The sequence below is a fragment of the Aulonocara sp. 'chitande type north' Nkhata Bay genome, linkage group LG5 (assembly GCF_057382095.1).
Source record: "Aulonocara sp. 'chitande type north' Nkhata Bay isolate Kocher_YH1m ecotype deep benthic linkage group LG5, A_spYH_male_GT1.1, whole genome shotgun sequence".
NCBI classification, from domain to species: Eukaryota; Metazoa; Chordata; class Actinopteri; order Cichliformes; family Cichlidae; genus Aulonocara; species Aulonocara sp. 'chitande type north' Nkhata Bay.
This window is the reverse complement of record NC_141348.1, coordinates 2462215-2481512: the sequence shown is the minus strand read 5'-3', so window position 1 is coordinate 2481512 and position 19298 is coordinate 2462215. Positions and strand designations below refer to the sequence as shown.

At 41.6% G+C, this 19298-nt stretch overlaps 1 protein-coding gene across 8 annotated transcripts in view; it reads right to left on the bottom strand.

Moving 5' to 3' along the window:
• Positions 1-3874: 3874 nt before the first annotated feature.
• The window catches only part of ehbp1l1a (EH domain binding protein 1-like 1a), a 49612-nt gene continuing 34188 nt past the window's right edge, over positions 3875-19298 (bottom strand). For 6 of the 8 annotated variants that reach the window (XM_086290940.1, XM_086290941.1, XM_086290942.1 and 3 more), the window contains 13 exons: positions 18352-18678; positions 16459-18045; positions 16065-16215; positions 11773-11939; positions 10060-10108; positions 9449-9961; positions 9322-9349; positions 9174-9217; positions 8951-9062; positions 8750-8849; positions 6484-6557; positions 5422-5536; positions 3875-4863 (listed from right to left, as the gene is read on the bottom strand). In XM_086290940.1, coding sequence (XP_086147066.1) covers positions 4770-4863; positions 5422-5536; positions 6484-6557; positions 8750-8849; positions 8951-9062; positions 9174-9217; positions 9322-9349; positions 9449-9961; positions 10060-10108; positions 11773-11939; positions 16065-16215; positions 16459-18045; positions 18352-18678 — 3361 coding nt within the window. In that variant the 3' untranslated portion in view covers positions 3875-4769. The remainder of the gene's footprint in view (positions 4864-5421; positions 5537-6483; positions 6558-8749; positions 8850-8950; positions 9063-9173; positions 9218-9321; positions 9350-9448; positions 9962-10059; positions 10109-11772; positions 11940-16064; positions 16216-16458; positions 18046-18351; positions 18679-19298) is intronic. The other 2 variants (XM_086290943.1, XM_086290948.1) reach the window with 2 other exon arrangements.

Sequence of the window (19298 nt, the reverse complement as noted above, 5' to 3'; positions counted from 1 at the left end):
CACACACAAAGGAGGAGAGAGAAAAACTAGCATGCCAGAGATGACTGAGGGACCATGACAGGGCTGAACTTAAACATGCTTACTTAACTCTACATTATAATTATCTAGATCTTTATCGTGTATTATTTTTCCTTATGCTTTGTGCATTTAATTGCAGTCATATACATTGTGCTACAGTGCTGTGTAGGTGTTCGGGGATTTCTACTCCATAAATTAAGACAAGATCGACTGTGGGATTAAAACAATGAGGCAGCTTATTTGCATTCTGACACTTTAAAGTAGCCCAATAATGAACTAAATGCACTGTTTCATCATCTACATTGATCAGAATGTTTTATTCATTCCAGAGGAAATTATTCAAATTTGAAAGTTATATAAGTGAATGTAAAAGTCACCCAGTGGAATTGAACTGGACACTAAATCTGATGAAAAATCTGAGTAATAACATGAAGCTCTTAATAAGATATTTGAAGTTTATACATCTACATTCTCACTTGAAAATATCTCAAAAGTTTATTTTGTGTCACAGAAAGATTATTAAATAAATGCATTTGAGCATATTTTAGAAGTAATCGCTTCACTTTTGGACGTGGGACAGAGTCATTGTGTCTGACGACTGTTTGAAACAGGTTGGTTCACATTCTGATGGCTTCAGTTTCAGGCTGCACTTCCTCTTCACAGTCATCTCGTTAGCCAGGGTTCCCAACTGCCTTGGAGGACCTGCTGAGTGACAGCTTACTGGGTTAAGCTGCTGTCCCTGCAGCAGTTACAGGGTCCTGGCTACTGGCCATACTGGTTTATTTTCAAGAGTTCACAGTCTAACTCCAGTTCACTGAGCCTGGCCTCCAAAGCTACAAAAAGGCCACATTTATTACAAGTAACATTAGATTTAAAGAGCATTGTTTTTATTGTTTTGTGTTTTATAATCAGTGAGTTTACAGAGCGTGATTCTTTGTTTTGAGGTTTTAGTGTTTGAAAATGTTTCATTTTAGTTGAGTTTTTATTAGTTTTGGGGGGGGGGGCATCCTAACATGTATGTTTGCCTCTTCAAAGCGTGAAATGCATACTCATGCAGAAGTTGCAGTAACAGCAGGGGGAGATATTGTTTAAGTCAACATGAAAATAATCAGAGGAAAGAGTTTAAACACACATTATTTACGCTTTTAGGGAAAAAAAAATCTTTGAATGAATCCTTAAACAAACAGAAAGCCAGGGAAGGGAGCCGAGGACGGGACAAATGTACTCGTGTTTGCGAGTTAAAAGACAAGCTGCAGCATCTTGGACAAACAGTAAGGGGATCTTTTCAAAGGTCAAAACAGAGCACATTGCAGTAGTCCAGAGGTACTGTGACAGAAGCATAAATGAAATGTTCAAAGTTTGAAGGTGGATTTGTGCTTGGATAAAAGTCTCAAATGATAAAAAGTAGCTTTGATGATGGATTTTATCTGCGTATCAAGAATAAATCACAGTTTGACACCAAGATTAGTCAGTGTTGGTTTAGCACATGGCTGCAGGGGATCCAGGTCGCAGCACACACACCACTGAACACGATGACTTCAGTATAACTTTCACTGAAATTTTAAAAATATAAAATGCCATTCAGGCTTTGATATCAAATAATTATAAAAAGTTCATGGTGAACTGGACTTTATGCCGAAGCAGAGCGTAAAGTGATTCACGAGCCAGCTGTCCCATGCAGAGTGCATGAGTTTCATATGCGGGTCATATCACACATAAGTGTAACAAACTAATGAGGACTGGAGCATATCCCAGTTGCCACAGGGCAAGAGATGGAGTTCACCCTGGACAGGTCACCAATCTATCGCAGGGCTAACACATCGAAACAGACAACCATTCACATTCACACCTGGGCAAATCAGAATCCCCAGTTAACTTAACCCCGCTAACTGCAGCCTTTCGACTGTGGAGCAAACCCACACAGAGCGAACATGTAAAGTCCACACAGACTGGAACCCAGGACATCGCTGCTGTGCGGCAGCAGTGAGAACCACTGCGTATTCCCCTGTGTTGTATTTATGTCTCCTTATTCATTTCAGTTTTATTCAAATCTTTTTTAACCATCAGTTGCAGACAGAGGTTTATTGCAAATGCCTGTACTGTCACACTAAGTCTCTTTCTGTAGTCAACACTGGACCTTTACCAAACAAAAATGGACATTAAGCAATAATTCACAACACAAAATAAAACCATTTTAAATAAAAAGGTGCTCTTTTGTGCTAATAACATATCAAATTTGTAAAATAAAAAATGTGATGAACAAAAATTATAGAAACAAAGCAGGGCTCTGGCATTTGTAGTCGGTGGGGGCCACTTCAGGACAAATGGTAAAAGGCTCCCATAAATACACTTGTGGAAAGAAGATTGGAGGATGTTATAGAAGTAAAGGGCGAGCTGACATTATATTAAACCCTATGGATTAAGAATGGGATGCTACTATGTGCCAAGGTTTTTGAGAGTGTGTCGAGTCATTTGAAGTCGTGCTGGTTCAGGAAGTGTTTCCAGTGCTGTTGGATTTAACTTCCTCTCACATTTCTGTCAAATCTGACCGATTTACAACTTAAAACACTCATAAATATTGTGTTTTACATCTGATTACCTCAAGGCCTTACAACATCCTCCACACTATGCACTTGAACATATAAAAGTGATGAGCACCACCTTTCATTGAATTTTGAGTGTTTTAATCAACCTTGTTCCATCTGTGTCGTTCCCAGTCAAAAGTGAAATGAATGAGTGACGTCTTTCTTGATTTATTATGTTCACAAGATTATCAAGTTATCAGATTCCCAAACTTTGGGGTCCACACCACTTTCCCGGTGGGGTGACCCTTCAGCCTTCAGCTCCTGAAGCAGCTGAGGGGTAAAAAGGGAAAGTCACCACCATCATCATCATCATCATCTTTATTTATAAAGCACTTTAAAACAACCACAGCTGAGGTAAAGTCCTGTACATTCTCCCTCGCCCTTCATGTTTCATGTCTGCGTGCCTTGTTTCCTGTTTTATTTTGAAGAGGTCTGGTGTCCTGTTCAGTGTGTTTAGTTTCATTTCCCCTGTGGTGTTATAATCAGCTGTTTCCCCATGTGTTTCCACTTCCGCTGATCACTTCCTGTGTGTTTCCATTCATTCCTCGCCCGTCTGTTTTCCTGCCTTGTGTCCATGCCATGTTTCCAGGGTTTTGAATTCATGCCAGGCCTTCATGTCAGGTTTCTATGTTCTTGTTTCTTTTCCATGATGTTTTTATGTTTAGCCTCAGTTCACCCAGTTTAGGTTTAGTTTTGCCAGCCTTAATAAACGGCTCGTTTTCTGTTACGTCAGGTTTTGTCTCTCTGCACTTGGGTCCACCTCCTCACTCCACACAGTCAGCGTCTCAGCCAAACTGTGACAGTGAGTGTCTGATGAAATTAAAAATAACTTTCATAAACACTTTGATAATGACATGTACACAAAGGTATGTCATTTAGGATTGATATATCTCATTATTACATATGAATTTCTATTATTATCATATTAAAACTTGGGTTGTCTTTGTAGTCGGTGCAAACAGTGTATCTACAGCTTTGGGTTCCTCAGGTTATCTGTAAAATGGCCCCAAAACAGTCCTAATGTTTGTATGTGAAACAGCAGGTCACTCTATGGTGATGAAGATGACTCATGCTGCATGTTATTGTTCAGTGAGGTTTTACACTGTAATCATACAACTATACATGTATCCACGTACAATTATTTGATATTCTGAAAACCACCCTTGTTGTTTTGAACAAACAAGTCTTTATAAAATCCTCAGCAGTGTTTTACTTCTTGTTGCTAAAGCAACAAGAAGAAGAAGAAAGTGACAACAAAGTAACAAAAGCAGTTTTGTGTCAGGAAGGTTTATTGACGTTGAATTTCTATGGAAGAATGGCAAATATAATCCCACAGTTTAAAACACATTCAAAATTGCATAAAATGTGTATTTAAGCTTTTAGTATTTTCCCGTCTTTACAAATATTTTAAATGTAACAGGTGTTAATAAAACTTTATAAAAGGCACTGCTTTTGGCGAGATGTAAGCTGTAGTACACACGAATGATGAACAGAGAACTGCAAACACAAGATAAAACCTCTGAGACACTTAAATACAAACTTTGATTTGACACGCTGAGCAGCGGGAGAGTGACATCATTCACATTTCAACAGGGCGACTCGCTGTTTCAGTTACATTTGTGTGAAGGCTACTCAGCTCCAATCAGTAGCACCTACATTTGTGAAATTCTCACCTTGACTTTTCTTGTGTTTTTTTTTGTTCAAAGCTGTTGAAAATCACACGTTACACCAAATTCAGCTTGAAACCATTAACTTTAAACAAAACGGACCCACACGGATGCTTTTTGTAATGTTGCAAGGCTGTTGGCTTTGTGCTGCTGGAGCTTCTAGGATCTATAGATCATCCATAGTCTAAGCCAGCTATTCTAGGCTTTCCAACCATTTCCACACTCAAACCCACTTTGCATCATTACAAACAGTTCATGAGGTTTAACTAGTGCATATATCAGGTAACAAAAGGGTTCCTAGTGGCACATGTTGAGACATTAAAAATGCAAAGCAGACCAAAACTTCCACTCAAGCCAAACTTTAATGTGAATTCTGAATCTTCTCAGATTCAGTGTGAATGTGCACTTACTGCTGACCTAAAACCACATCATTCATTCTGATAGCAGGTGACAGAGGAGAGAAAACTGCCTTGGCCCAACATTTGGAAGTTTGCGGTGGTCACTGCATCACACACTTCTCTTTCTGTTGTTTAGCATACTTCCTCCTGCGCTGCTCCAGGCCACGCTCCAGACGCTCATCCTCCTCCACAGCTCTGAGGACCAGAGGAGAGATGGTTACAAGCTGCCTGCACATGCTTTTGTGTTGGGAAAACTGTGGATGTCCATTTTTCTTTAAAAGTGTCTTTCAGTTATTTAGGGTAGTGACTGTGAAGGGAAGGCTGCTGCTGGACAGACCGACAGAGAGGGGGATGAGTGAAGTGACAGCAGCTCGAGAGGAAGAGCAGGTCATCTTCTAACTGGAAGGTTGTGCTTGTATGAACGTATATGAATGGCTGAGACCTTATAAGGCACTCTGACCCAGGTCATTTACCATTTACAACCAGAAGGTGAGGTCAGGTAAACAGGAGTAAATTCCTCATCAGAAACTAGTAAATCTGTTCAAAAACTACTGATGTTATCACCGACTTATTGCTGAGTCAAGAGGTTCAATAAAAATGCAAAAAAGATGGACGTAGAGTTTGAAAGCTGAATATGAAACCGTGATTTGCCTCCAGGCTCGTTGTGTTGTTTCATACAGGCTAATGAAATCCCTTTTTAGTTGAATCTGAAGGTCTAGGAATAGTTTATCATGTGTGTATCGTGAGTCTCACCCTCTCTCCTTGGCATCTATACTGTGGACCAGTTCATCCCTCTGGTTCACCAGTGACACCAGCTCCTGAAGCAGCAGCTGCTCTCTGTGTTTATGGGCCTGAGTCTTCTGCCACTCTGCAGCACACAGACACAGAGGTGGGACAGAGAACAGTTTAGGGAGGAAACGAGCTGTAACGAGCTGCTTCTTACTTTTTTTCTGTATAGATGTGGAACTTACTGTTACAAAGTAAGTTCCACATATCAGGATATCAAGTGGCAACGTTCATACAAAGTCAAGTCAAAAAGGAAATCTGACGTCGAGTTTCACGCTGAATTTAGTGGCTGTCAACTGTGCTTGATAAGACCTGCCAAATGAAAGGCTGACGCTCTGTGCAGGGACGTCACTACACAGGTAATATTTCTAGTGACACAGACACTGAGTGACTCCTGGCTTGGTGTGGAGTGAGAGGTTGAGTGATTAGAGGGTTGTGGCCACTCTGCTGTTGTCGACTCTGCAGCTCTGTTTTGAAAACATGTGCAGTGGAAAACACGTGACGAGTACTGAACTCTCTGAATGCTTCTTCTTTTTTACCAACTGGATTTTCTTGTTGTGCAAATTCTATTTAATTTGTCTCTATTTGTCGAAAAAGTGAGGGAGCTAGTGTCAAAGGTCACAGGAAGCTGTTTGAAGTGAAACATCTTCTGTTTGCACAGCCAAAGTTACTGAGGAAATTCATGTGAATGAGTTTGATGTGATTTAAAATGAAAGCTTTTGTGTCACGGTTTTGTTGAGGTGGGCTGTGAAACATTTCCTCCTGCCAAGTGAGGATGGAAAGGAAAAGTTTACTGACAGGCTAAGTCGGTGGTTCAGCCTGTATGTAGTTATACTGCATGTATTTTGTATTTCGGCTGCCACTACATGTACGCAGCGCACCAAATAGCAGCTGATCTCTCAGTAGAGATTTGCTTTCAAACAGAGGGTGTCAGTTCCCATTTCTTAGCTCTGCTGACACATCTCAGGAGCTAAACTAACCCTAATCAAGGTTTTAACTCCACTATGGGAACATGAAACAGTTTAATACCGTCAATTGCCATCATGTCCCTCAGCTCCTTGTTTAACAGCTCAAATCTTCGTTCCAAGTCTTGTTCTTCAAGCCTGTTAATCAGAACAGATGGAAATGATTTATGACACACAACATTTGTGTTTCATTTAACTTTGTCTTAGGTGGGAACCCCCAGCCAACATGTGAACCAAGATCCTTGCTATAAAGTGTTATGACAGAGTTGACAACTCCACCATCTGCTAATAGAGGTAAAATACCAAAATCCAAGGTGTGTGTGTGTGTGTGTGTGTGTGTATGTGCGTGTGTGTGTGTGTGTGTGTGTGTGTGAATGGGTGAAGGTAGCATGTAGTAAAAAGCACTTTGAGTACTCAGAGTAGAAACGTGCTATAAGAGTATCACTCAATTTACCAAATACACCAATACGACCACCTGCCTAATAATGACGTTCCCGTCGAGACGTGGACTCCACTGCAGCCCTGCAGATGTCCTGTGGTCTCTGCCACCAAGATGTTAGCAACAGATCCTTAAAGTCCTGCTGGGCCTCTGTGGATCTGACTTATTTACTTTCTAATATTTTACACACCAACAGGAGTCATGATGAAGAGATAATCACCTCACCTATCAGTGGTCATAATGTTATGTCTGATTGGTGTACATGAAGCAAGTCAGCAACTTTGTGCTGAGATATACAGTACTATGCAAAAGTCTTGAACCACCCCTTACTCCTTTAAGACTGTCCTGTCATGTCAAAGTGGTTCTTGGGACACTGGCTGCTTTTTCACTTATGTTCAGTTCTGAGCTTGGACCTGACCATTTTCACAGGACTCTTCATTGTAAGGTAAAAACAGACCTACAAAAAATATATTCCTCATATACAATATATCTTAAAGTCACGTCCTTGAGAAAAAGGAAAGATCCCCGTCCGCTGACCCATCAACTGGTTACCAAAGCCTCGTGATAAATGGTGTCAGTGGAAGGCCATGGAGAAACCATTCTTAAGGAAGGAAAACAGGAAGAAAAGGCTGGCATGTGCCAAAATTACACAAGAGCTCTCTGACATAGTTTAGGGCTGCATTCAGTAAGTGCTGTCTTAGAGCTCGTCAGAGTGAATGGAATTATTAACACAGATCCACCCTCTGGTAAATGGACTGATTCTTATACAGCACTCTTCTACTCTGCCAGAGTACTCAAAGCACTTCATATAACACGCCACATTCATCTTCTTCTATGATTTTAAGTGCTCACTAACTAACATTCACACACATTCATCAGAGAGCAACTTAGGGTTAACTCATTCACTGCCATTGACGTCTATAGCCGTCAATGGCAGTGAATGAGTCAATGGGTTTAACTCATTCACTGCCAATGGCTGGCAGTGAATGAGTTAATATCTTGCCCAATGACATTTGGCCTGCAGACTGGGATTGATCCACCATCTACCTCGTGAGCTACAGCTGCCTATCTGGAAAGCATCTGTCTGACAGCAGCTTCATTAAACAGTAACCCCAAACACACTGCGAGTGCATTAAAAGCATACCTGATAGAAAAACCACACTATCAGTTATGGTTTGGCCTACGCAGAGCTTGGACCTTACTATTATAGAAGCAGTGTGGGATAAGAGAAGAGAACAGATACAACCGAAGAAGAATGTCCTACGTACTAATCCTGAAGATTACATGAAACATTGTGTAGGAGAGTTCAAGCTGTGTTGTAGAATGAAGGTGGTTATACTAAATATTGACTTTCAAGCTTGTTCAATTTGTACAAACTCAGGTTTTTTTGCCTTAAACGCCGTAATTTCATGTATTGTCTGTGAAGGTTCTCAGTCATCCAGGTCATCGTAGTCAAAGGAGCTTGCAAAGAAAACTGGAAAACACTAACATCATGTGGTCTGTTTAGTTGCTATTCTGGAGTTTTCTCAACAACATGGCTACGGTGTGGTGAATGATTATGAATGAACTTTAAAGTTATCACAGATTAGTACTATTGACTCCTGGTTGTCTGCACCGTCCTGTTATTTTAGGGGAAGTTACAGAGCAGGTCACCTACTAATCAGATAAGTTGGTCGTTTGAACCCTGGCTGCTTCAGCCAGGCACGTCAAATATCCTTGGGCAATATACTAACACATCAAGTATATACATATTTGTAACCTGTCTCTGTGCTGCTAAATGAGCCAAGAGGAGAGATTTTTGTCTTAATGTCAGTGATATACTGGTATTCTACAGTTTCCTCTGCACAATGTGTGCAGTGTGTGTGTGTGTGTGTGTGTGTGTGTGTCTTACAGTAGCTGTAGATGGTCCTGCCTCCGGATTAAAGCATTTTTCTTGTTAACCAATGTGAACCATTCCTGAATCAACCGCTCCTCCTCCTCCTTGTCACTGCCTGTGGGGTAAAACCATCATTAATGTCCCGTCTTGGTTATCGTCTTCTTTGTTCTCTTTCTTAGATTAGAACATGGTGGGCAGGTAGAGCGGGTATTTTACCTGTTTCCAGCAACTGTCTGAGTTTCCTCTCCACCACACCTGCTCTGTTATCAACGTGATTTTGTTCTGCTTCCAAGGCTTCCATTTGATTCAGCACGTACTCGCTCGGGTCCTAGATACAACAATAATTACTCACTCTGCAGACGATGAGAGGAGAACAAAAGATTCTCCACAGACTTCCTGACGCACTTTACAAATTACAGTTAAACAGCTGCTTGCTCACCTGGCCCTCTGGTCTTCTGTCCTTTAACGCAGCATCCATTCTCTCTGCATGAAAAAAATGTAAAAATGAGCCACCAATCATTCATCATTATGTCCAAGTTCTGTTGTTGTTGTGTTTTTGCTTTTAGTTTAAGTCAAAGAGAACTAACCAGTTTCTGACTTCCTTTGGGCTTCAGCCTGCAGAGACAAACAACATCCACACACAATGTAGATAAGACAAAGAATGACATTTCAAAGGAATAAACAACTCAGGGGAGGCAACATGAGGTAACATACCGCTGATATGTCTCCTTCTTCGACTGACCCGCTCCTGCGCTGTGACCTACGCTTCTTAACCAGGTCAGCATCTCTGACATGAGAGAAACTAGACTTGAACAGAAAATGAGTCCGTGGTGGCGCCACCGGAGACTGAGCTGCACTCACCCCAGCAACCTGCGAGCGTTTGGTTCTGGGAGGCGGCACCACGTCCCTGCTGGCTTTACTGTCCTTCTCTGCAGTGCTTACACTCCTATTAGTCTCAAGACTTATACCCTCCTCCTGGAGCCTCTGGGCGCAGTAGCGAACAGTTGCCTCGGGGTCGTCTTGGGCTTCCCGGTCCCCTGCCACAGCATAACTGGACTCACTGGTGTCTTTGTCTATGTGAAGCACACTGAGCTCCTGGCCAGTGAAATATGTGCGGATCTGGTTAAGGTAGGTCATGACAATGAGGCGGTCAGGCACTGCAAGCATGACCATGTCTGAAGGCTCCATCAACCTTGAAATTCCAAGTTCAGCAAAGCCATTAAAAGCCTGCAACATGTTCAAATACAAGGACATTATAAGGACTTCCCAAATATTAAGTAATCAGTACTTGTAATTTCATGAGAATATAGGAAACTGTTAACCACCTTTTTGTTGTTTTGCTTGATGTCATATGGATCCAACATTTCAAAATTACTAGAAAAAGACAAAACAGGGCAACATACCACATTTATATCTTTTAAGTTTTCATTGAACCTTTAATTAACCAGTATATGCACTGACAAAGATTATTTTTCAAGGAAACCTCGCCAAGAAAGCAAACCAAAAACTATAAAATCCTGTGCAATGTGTAAAACTAATTTAAAATCAAGCATAAAACGACACGTTAAGACTGAGCAAGCAGTAAGTACAACTAAACAGATAATAAAAAGCTACTCTGTATTGTGTTGGCACATGGGATCCTTAAATTTAGTTAAATCTGTTTCATATAGACTACTAGTATTTTTTTTTCACAGTGTTGTGCAAATAGAAGGCGTGAGTGGACAAGGGATGTGGAATGCTAACATGCAAATAATCCCAGAGGAAGAGGTTGCATGAACGTCACAACGGACCTATGGAATCTTGGACACCCAACATCTAGACCAACATCAAAACAACTATTAGTTCAATGTACCAACATTCGAAAGAAGATCACGGGGAGATATCATCATCCCCGCCATCTGAGATTGGGTACCAAGCTCAACAGGTGCGTGAGTGCGAGAGCAGCTGATCTGAGAGATAAGATCGTGGCTAAACTGGAAACCCTCCGTGCCAGATTACCAAGACTATGTAAAGTACCCTCTGATGGACTAGCAGAAGGTGTGAATGCAGCTTTATGGACAATCCCTACTGCGGCCATCACTGAAACCAGCCAGCTGATCTACACCACGGCAGCAGTGATAATTGAGATGCTTGGGTATAAGACACACAGCAACAAGGAGCAGTACCCTCCATGGAGAAGGAAACTAGAGGTCAAGATCAAGGCAGCATGGAGGGAAGTTGGGCAACTATCGGAGATGGGGTGTCTAAGAAGTACAGCAAGCTATTCACACCTGAGGCCTTAGAAACTACCAAGCAAAAACTAATAGCCTTGGCCAGCTGTTTGAAGAGATATACCAGAGAGACAGAATCCAGGAGAATAAACCAGATGTTCTCAGTGAAACCATCCAAGGTGTTCTCTCAGTGGCAGGAGAACAATTTGAGAACAGCTCCACCAAGCCTGGAGACAAATACTCGAAGAGCATATGGGAGAAGGATGCAACCCATAACAACAATGCTCAGTGACTAGATGAGCTAAGAGCAGACCATAGCAACCTCCACGAAAAGAGTCCAGTAACTATCACAGTGGCAGGCATTCAAGAAAGAGTAAAGGAAAAGCAAAGATGCCCCTGACACAATCCAGCACATAACAGCAGGGAGCATGATGCTAGCAGGCAGGGAATACATGGAACGCCATAACCAAGTGGTCGGAATAGGATACAGGAACATCAGAGCCTGAGGTCGTGAGGTCAAAATGGGACATGCCCATCAGGGCGGTTGAGAATGACCAAGCTTAGATCCAGTAGGACTTCAACATACAGACGGACAAACTGGTGATGGCTAACCAACCAATATAGAATTGGCTGACTACATAACAATCAAAGCACTACATTTTTACATATACAATTAGCATTAAAAGACACAGAGAGGTAGCTAAACATTTGGCCAGTGAGCACCTGGAAAGCTGCACACAATAGCTGTCATTGCTTATAGTCAAGCTAAAAATTAAACTAGCAGTCCACAGTCTATCCAGTAAGGGTGATAGGGCAACTGTTTCTTACATCTTTTCTGGGTGGAAGTGGTGTAAGATGGCACAAAACGCGAGGCCGTTCCTCCAGGAAGTGCTGAAATTGGTAATCTTCACTCCCTTGTGATTCTTTGTGATCTCCTGACACCATTCCAGTAAGGACTGACTTGACGTAACTAAGGTCGGACTTCCCGGTGGATTCTAGAAAACACATTAAGATTATTTTGAAATTATAGTGACACAACTTTTGACATAAAGTGGAGAATTACACATTTTTAATTGAATAGGTTTAATGTGCATTAAACGTTAAGGAGTTTAAAGCTTTTTCAGACACATCCCCCGTTTTTAGGGGTCACATTTATTTAACAACAGTCAGAACCTGTTTTATAGACATGCCGAGGCTACTGTGTCATTAATTAATTAAGTAATTAATTTATTTGGGATTTTCTCCAGTATACAAATTGCCAAAAGTATTTGCTCATCTGTCTCCACATGCATATCACCATAACACCCCATTCTTAATTCATAGGTTCTAATAAGATGTCAGCCCACCCCTTGCAGTTATGACAGCTTCACTTCTTTTGGGCAACCTGGCAACCAACAAACCCAGAGCACATCTCCACTTCACTCTAGAGTCCAGTGGTGCCATGTTTTACACCACAGCATCAAATGGTTTGCATTGCACCTGGTGAGGTAAGGCAAGGATGCAGCGCTCACCCATTGAAACCTATCTCATGACGCTCCCTACGCACTGTTCTTAAGCTAATCTGGAGGCCGCATGAAGTTTGGACGTCTGCTGTGATTGACCTCTGTGCAGTATGCACGTCATTCTCAATCACTTTCACTATGTTATAATATCACCAACAGTCGACTGTGGAATGTTTAGTTGTGAGGAAATGTCATGACTGGACTTGCTGCATGGGTGGCATCCTGTCACACAGCCATGCTGTGATTCACTGAGCTCCTCAGAGTGGCCCATTCTTTCACATATGTCGGTCGAAGCTGTCTGCATGCCTAGGTGCTTGATTACCTGTGGCCAAGGAACACCTGAATTCAATGATTTTAATAGATGAGTCAATATTTGTAGCAATATAAATCACTCTTTTGTTTCTTTAATAGTCTATATCAGGGCAATTGGATTACAAAGATCGTTAGGCCAGATTTTCAAAACAAGGAATTTGTACCAGCCAGTAAGCAGCAGGTTATTATAAATTTCAAACAAACACAATGTTTTGACAAACAAGTAATGTTCTCTCAATGTTTCTCTTTTAAATCTGGTCATAACTCACACGGAAATAAGCATTTTGATCATACCTGACTCAAGTGGAAGTAATACAAACTATTAGTGGTATTTTCCTTTCAAAATAAAATAAATGTTTTGATGACATCAGACCCAGCACATCTTAAAGAGTACTTAACAGAAGTAAAAAAGAGCTATCAATTCTATCAAAGCTATCAGTGCACAAACCCATAGCAGTAACACATAAATACAACATCTACAGCTACACACTGAGGGAACAGGTTTTTTTCTAAATCTACACCTGTGACTGGGCGTGGCTTGTTAGACAAGCCACATTATGTTGATATATAGGATACAGTTACTTTGAAATTCCTAATGGGAGACGTGACAGAAAGCAAATTTTGACTCATAAGCTGAGTCAGTGCAAACCAAAGGAAATGATGAAGAGCACCGTCAGTCAGAGAGCAACGAGAGCTGATTTTTACAGAGTTCATGTGTGAAAAACTCGAGTCACAGCTGGAACTTTCTTAACATCAGGGAACTGGTTTGTGTCAACATCAATCCAAAACTTTATTGGTCCGTTAGCGTGACGCTCTTGTGGAATGGCTCGTCTAGGTAGGGTTAAACTGACGGTTCTCATTCTCAATCTTCTGCTTTTGGGTTGACAAACAAATGTTGCATCACAGACTACTTGTGTCACTTGTAGAAATACGTTTAAAACAACACACTGCATTGTGGGTAGAATATTGCACTAAGCTGCAGGAAGTTCTGTTGGAATTACTGAAGGCTTTGAAAACATGTTTTTCTCTGTTTTACTCTGTTTCTGGCAGGACCATGGGCAGCGGCACTTGGAGGTTGCTACTAAGCCACCATTTGAATAGGTTGGGTGTACATACAGCCCAACTCATAGTTGGCTAAAGGTCTTTTAGCTTGGTTGATGGTTTATAACCATCAACAAGCTTCTGGCATAATTCTAACTGAATATTTGGCCACTCTTCTTGTCAGTTAATTTGGTCAGCTTCCTGGCACAGACAGAGCTTTTAAAGTCAACAACTTTTCAGTAGGGTTGAAGTCAGGGGCCAGGGATAACTCAGTAGGTAGCGTGTTCACCCCCATGATCAGAAGATCAGGGGGTCAAATCCTTTGAATGGCTATCCTGAGGTACTCTTGAGCAAGGCAGCGTCCCTACACACTGCTCCCTGATTGGTAGATTCACCCTGTCCACTGCTTCACTGAGTGAATGGGTTAAATGCAGATGACTAAACAATTTCCTACGGGACAACATCTTAAAATTAGTTTGCTTTTTCTATCCCAAAACTGGTTTTGACACATGATTGAGATCACTATTGGAACACCCAGTTGTGTGCAAGTGCTACCTATGTACGTGCTGAATTGAGGTAAAGTTGAAGAATTTGAAGGTAGTCCTCCTCCTTAATGTTTACATCCATTTTGTGGAGTGTACCAGTCCCACTGGCAGCAAAACAGTGCTCTTCGGTTAAAAAGCCTCACCTTTAAGCCTCCAAATATATTTCTTATCATTTTGTCCAAGAAGCTCATTCATAACCTCGTCTCACTGTTAAAAAGGGCCTGAAGTTTAGTGGTTCCTTGGTTATTACTGAGCATCTTAACAAGTTTCCTCCCATCTAAGGGTGACAGTTTAGGTCTTCTTCCAGACCTTGACAAAGTGGTATAACTTGTACTAATGTACAGTTATTTGAACTAATAATCTTGGAATCTGCCGTAATTTGGAAAAGGCTCCAAGAGACTCTCCCACATTGAATCTGCAGTTCCTCCTCCTTAGATTCACTAAGTTCCTTCGACTTGGTGAACTGAGTACTGAATATTTTTGTCCATCTGTTTCCTGCACAGGGCAGCACAGTGGTGCAGTGGTTAGCACTATTGCCTCACAGCAAGAAGGTTCAATTTCATGACTTTCTGTGTGGACTCTCTATGTTCTCACTGTGTCTGTGTAGGTTCTCTCCAGCTTCCTCCCACAGTCCAAATTCACCCAGTTAGTGGGGTTAGGTTAATTGCTGATCAACCACAGGTGTGAGCGGTTCTTTGTCTCAATGTGTTACCCCTGTGACAGACTGGCAGCCTGTCGCATCGGGACCCCGGGACAATATATTGGATAAGCAGAAGAGAATAGGCCTCTGTATTACCTGAGCCAATGCCAGTGACACAATGTGCATTGACCACTGCAGAACCGGAGTACCAAAGGTATCCTCAGTTATCAACCTTGCCCTTGATAGCCTGTGGTAGACCCCTTTATTTTATCCATAACGAGCTGCTTAATCCTCTGGTAAATCTAGTCGTTTAACCTTTAGAGTTTAGAGTCATAATATTTTCACCTCCATGCTTAACTGTGGGATGATGTTCTTTGGGTTATACACAGCATTTCTCTTCTGTCAAACACAGCTGGTCAAGTTGATCCCATGGAGCTCCAGACCAAGACAAATTGATGGTCATTTTATATTTCTTCCATTTTTGAATAACCACACAAACAGTTGTCACCTCATCGCTAAGCTGCAGCACTACAATCTTGTCCTTGACATTTTTTGGCAGCTCTTTGGACTTGTCTATCGTTGTGGCGAGGTTGGAGTGGAAGAAAGTGATTCTGTGGACAGGTGTCCTTTATACACGCGATAAGCTGGGATGTGTCTGTAATAGATGTATTGACTGATTGCAATCTTGATTGTGACCTGCCAGCCAACTGTGGGAGTCACAATTCTAGCTGGGGGTCAAATACTTATTTATTTCAATGGCATAAATAAGGATTTATGCTTTGGTTGGTGTTCTGTCTCTCTCCATTAGAAACAAACCATAAAAATTTGAGAATGATTATTTCAAATGAGCAACATTTAAAATTCAGCACAGGACCAAATAATTATTTCCACTACCTCATGACTGGCTCGACTACTGGTTGTAGTTTAGTCAAAGGTGCACACCTTCAAACCCAGCAAGAGGCCTTTTGTAAATTTCAAAAGAATTCAGCTAAAATTTCTTTACTCCAAGAAATATATTACACCCAGTTATTTGATCAACTGTTCATATACAAATATACAGGTGAGTAAGCTTAAACGTACCTCCTGAGATGGAGATGTTGTTGGTTTCCTGTCCTGCTTAAGGGCAACAACTTGTGACTTGCTGTCATCTAAGGAAGAACAACTCAAACGCTTCTTATTCCGAGGCATCGGTACAGGCTGACCTGATAATTCTTCTCTTGTTTCCCTTTGCCTGGAAATACACACAAATACAAAGCAAATTATAAAAATGTAAGCATCTTTATTCTAAAAGAAATGATCTATTAGTTGCTGATACGTTTCCAGACCATGTTGCTAATTTAAAATCATTTTTGAGTTTAGTTTCATTTTTTTTAAGGGATGCAAACTTTAATGTAAAAAGAGAAAGAAAAATATATACACATCCAAGTTAAAATTTTCCCCCTCACACATCGTAATGCGTATTGACTAATCTTACCTGAACTCTGAACAACCTGCAGTGACAGACACAAAGCCAAAGTCCAACTCTTCATCTTTCTTTTCCTTTTTTAGTTCAATTTCCATTTGTTCACTATCTTTATTATCGTCTAGATGCAGCCAGTCATCCTGAGAAGCAACAGTACTTGCAAGGTGCCTATCGGTCTTTGCTTCCTGGACTGTCTCCATTACATACTGTTCAGTTACTGCCTCTACAGCCTTCTCACAGGGATCTGTAAAAACGTGTTCGTCTGTAAAAGTCCAGCCTTCAGTGGTCTCACCGAAAGCGTGCTCTGTATCCTCTCCACCTGACTGACTAAACTCTTCTTGCATTGCTGCTAGAACTTCCTTTTCCAATTGTAATGTATTGTCATATTCTTGATGAATTGTGACAAAACTTAATTCAGATATCGTACTTGAATCCAGTGATGGTGGGCCTTCCTTTGATTCCTTGTTACTGACAGCTGAACTATCTGAGATTTCAGTGTCGTCTGGGAAAAAATCACTAAGACGTTTCTTTACTCTTGGTTTCGGCACTGGCAAACGTGAGAGTTTTACTGGAGATTCTGAAGAATTATTATCCTCTGCTTGAACATTTTCCTCATTGGTTAATCTGCTTTTCCTTAAGTGTACACCAGCCACTACTTCTGGTTGGTAAACTGGGGAAAGAAGAGGAAGGTCTTTATTATGTTCCACCTCTGACAGTTCTTTAGCTGTTGAAGAAATTTGTGAAGGGCTACCATGCCTTGCTGACTGTGCCTGTTCTCCATTATCAGCTTTAGAGGCTCTTTCTGTAGCTGAAAGGTCACCAGAGAAGGTGCCACTGGAATGGATATTCGTACAAGGCTTTGGGATAGAATAAGCTGTTTCTGTTAGGCTTTCAGTTTCTGCAGTGACTGGTGCATCCTCTGACTTTTGAGGAGTTTTAATATTAAGTGCATCAATAGATGCGTCACAAGTTATTGCTGGTTGACTTAGTTCTTGCCTATCACCAACTGCTGCTTTATCAAAGTGGACTGGTTTATCAGAATTCGTAACTGTGACATTTAAATTCTGTGGTGTAATTCCCTTGTCACTCTCAATTGAAGGAAGATGTATCTCCTTAATGAGTGAAATAGTGCCAGTTTTCTCACAAAGCTCTGGTTTTGGGATGATATCGTGAGTTCTTTTGAGTGGGCTTGGGTAGGTAGCAGGTTGTGTAGATATTACTTCCGCATTAGCATCCTTGTTTAATGACTCCACTGGGACAACTTCAGGAAGGCACTTGACAGATACACCATTAAATTTGGGTTTGTGGTCTCGGGTTAAACTATCTTTCTTTCTAAGAGGACGTTTAGGAACTGTGTTTTCACTGTCACACTCGTTCTGTGGCGGGTCTTGAACTTTTCTTCTTTTTGGCTTCTTCCCTCGCTGCGGTACTGAACTGTCACCTTGTGGTCCATCAGAAATAACATTATGATCACGTGAGGCTTCTTCCAAGGCAACATCCAACATTACTTCTCTATCTTTAGTGGCATCTGTCAGTGTCTCATTTGATGTGGGCTTCTGGGAGGTAGCATTATTTTCTTCCATGCTTATTTGTTCAGGGCTTAAGAAAAACAAAGGACAAACTTCAGAATCATCTGTTCTTAACTTTGTCACATATTTCTACTGTGCATGCAACCGCCTATTAAGACAAAACCAAATCCTGATACACAACAAGTCATTAGAACAAAGCGGCACATCCAGGAAACAAAGGTTAACCTTAACAAAGCGACCAATATTGCAGTTCCATACTCCAGTGTCAGTACTGGCTGACTTTACCATCACAAGCATCCTGAGCAGTAAGCACTCATAAGCCAAATAATAGAGATGTTATCATCAAAAATGTACACACCATGCAACCAGCACTCACCCTTTTTCCAGCTGACAAGAAGACAACACCACTCTAACCTCATCCTGTTCTACCTCAGTCTGCTGCCTTGGAAGTAAACCTTCAGTGCACATTGGTGTTTGAACAGCGACCTTCCCTGTGAGTAATCTTTCCTCTGTATCCTCCGTAGCATGGCCGATAGAAGCCTCACACCTGTCCTCGATGGGAATGGTGCAATTTGTAAAGACTTGAAAAAACTCATCCGAAGGGGTCATTGTTGCATCCAAAGAAGAGAGAGGCTTGGGTTGGTGATCAGCTTCAGCTAACCCAGAGTTCGATGGCCCCAAGATTGATGCTACAGTTTCGTAACTGAGAAATGAATTCATATATGAGTGAATGAAAACTAGAACTATGTATAATTTGTCTCCTCTATCAGCATGTAGCTCATTACAGAAGCCAGTAAATATTGGCGATGTGTTCCCATGCAAATGCAGCCTAGTAAAGTTTTCACTTCACTTAAAACTACACATTTGAAAATTAAGGGAGTTTAATATTGTGGTGGGATGTTTTCTGTGGCTTGAGTTCAGGAGAGGGGTGGTGGAGTGGGTTCAGGGGTCAGTGCCAGGGGAGGCTGGTTAACCTGGACCTGGAGCGGAGGTGGAGTCAGAGTCACAACGTCACCTGTGCATGTTGGCACAGTGTCAAATAAAGTGAAAACTGCATCAGAAGCACAAGCAGTGTGCGGCATGTCGGGACTACGACAAAACGGAGTATGTTGCGGTGGCGCCCAAGTTCCCGACATGCTGTGTACCCATGACCCGTGCAGCCATGGAGATGCTGGCTCAAATGGTAGCTGAGCGAGCAGGACAGGTGCTCTACACCATCGGCCCTCCGACGCCCTCCCCCAGTCCAAGAGCGACGTACAAGGCTGCAGTAAGGTGCTAACGGAGTACACAATGGGCTATGGTGGATTCGAGCTGCAAGCAGAC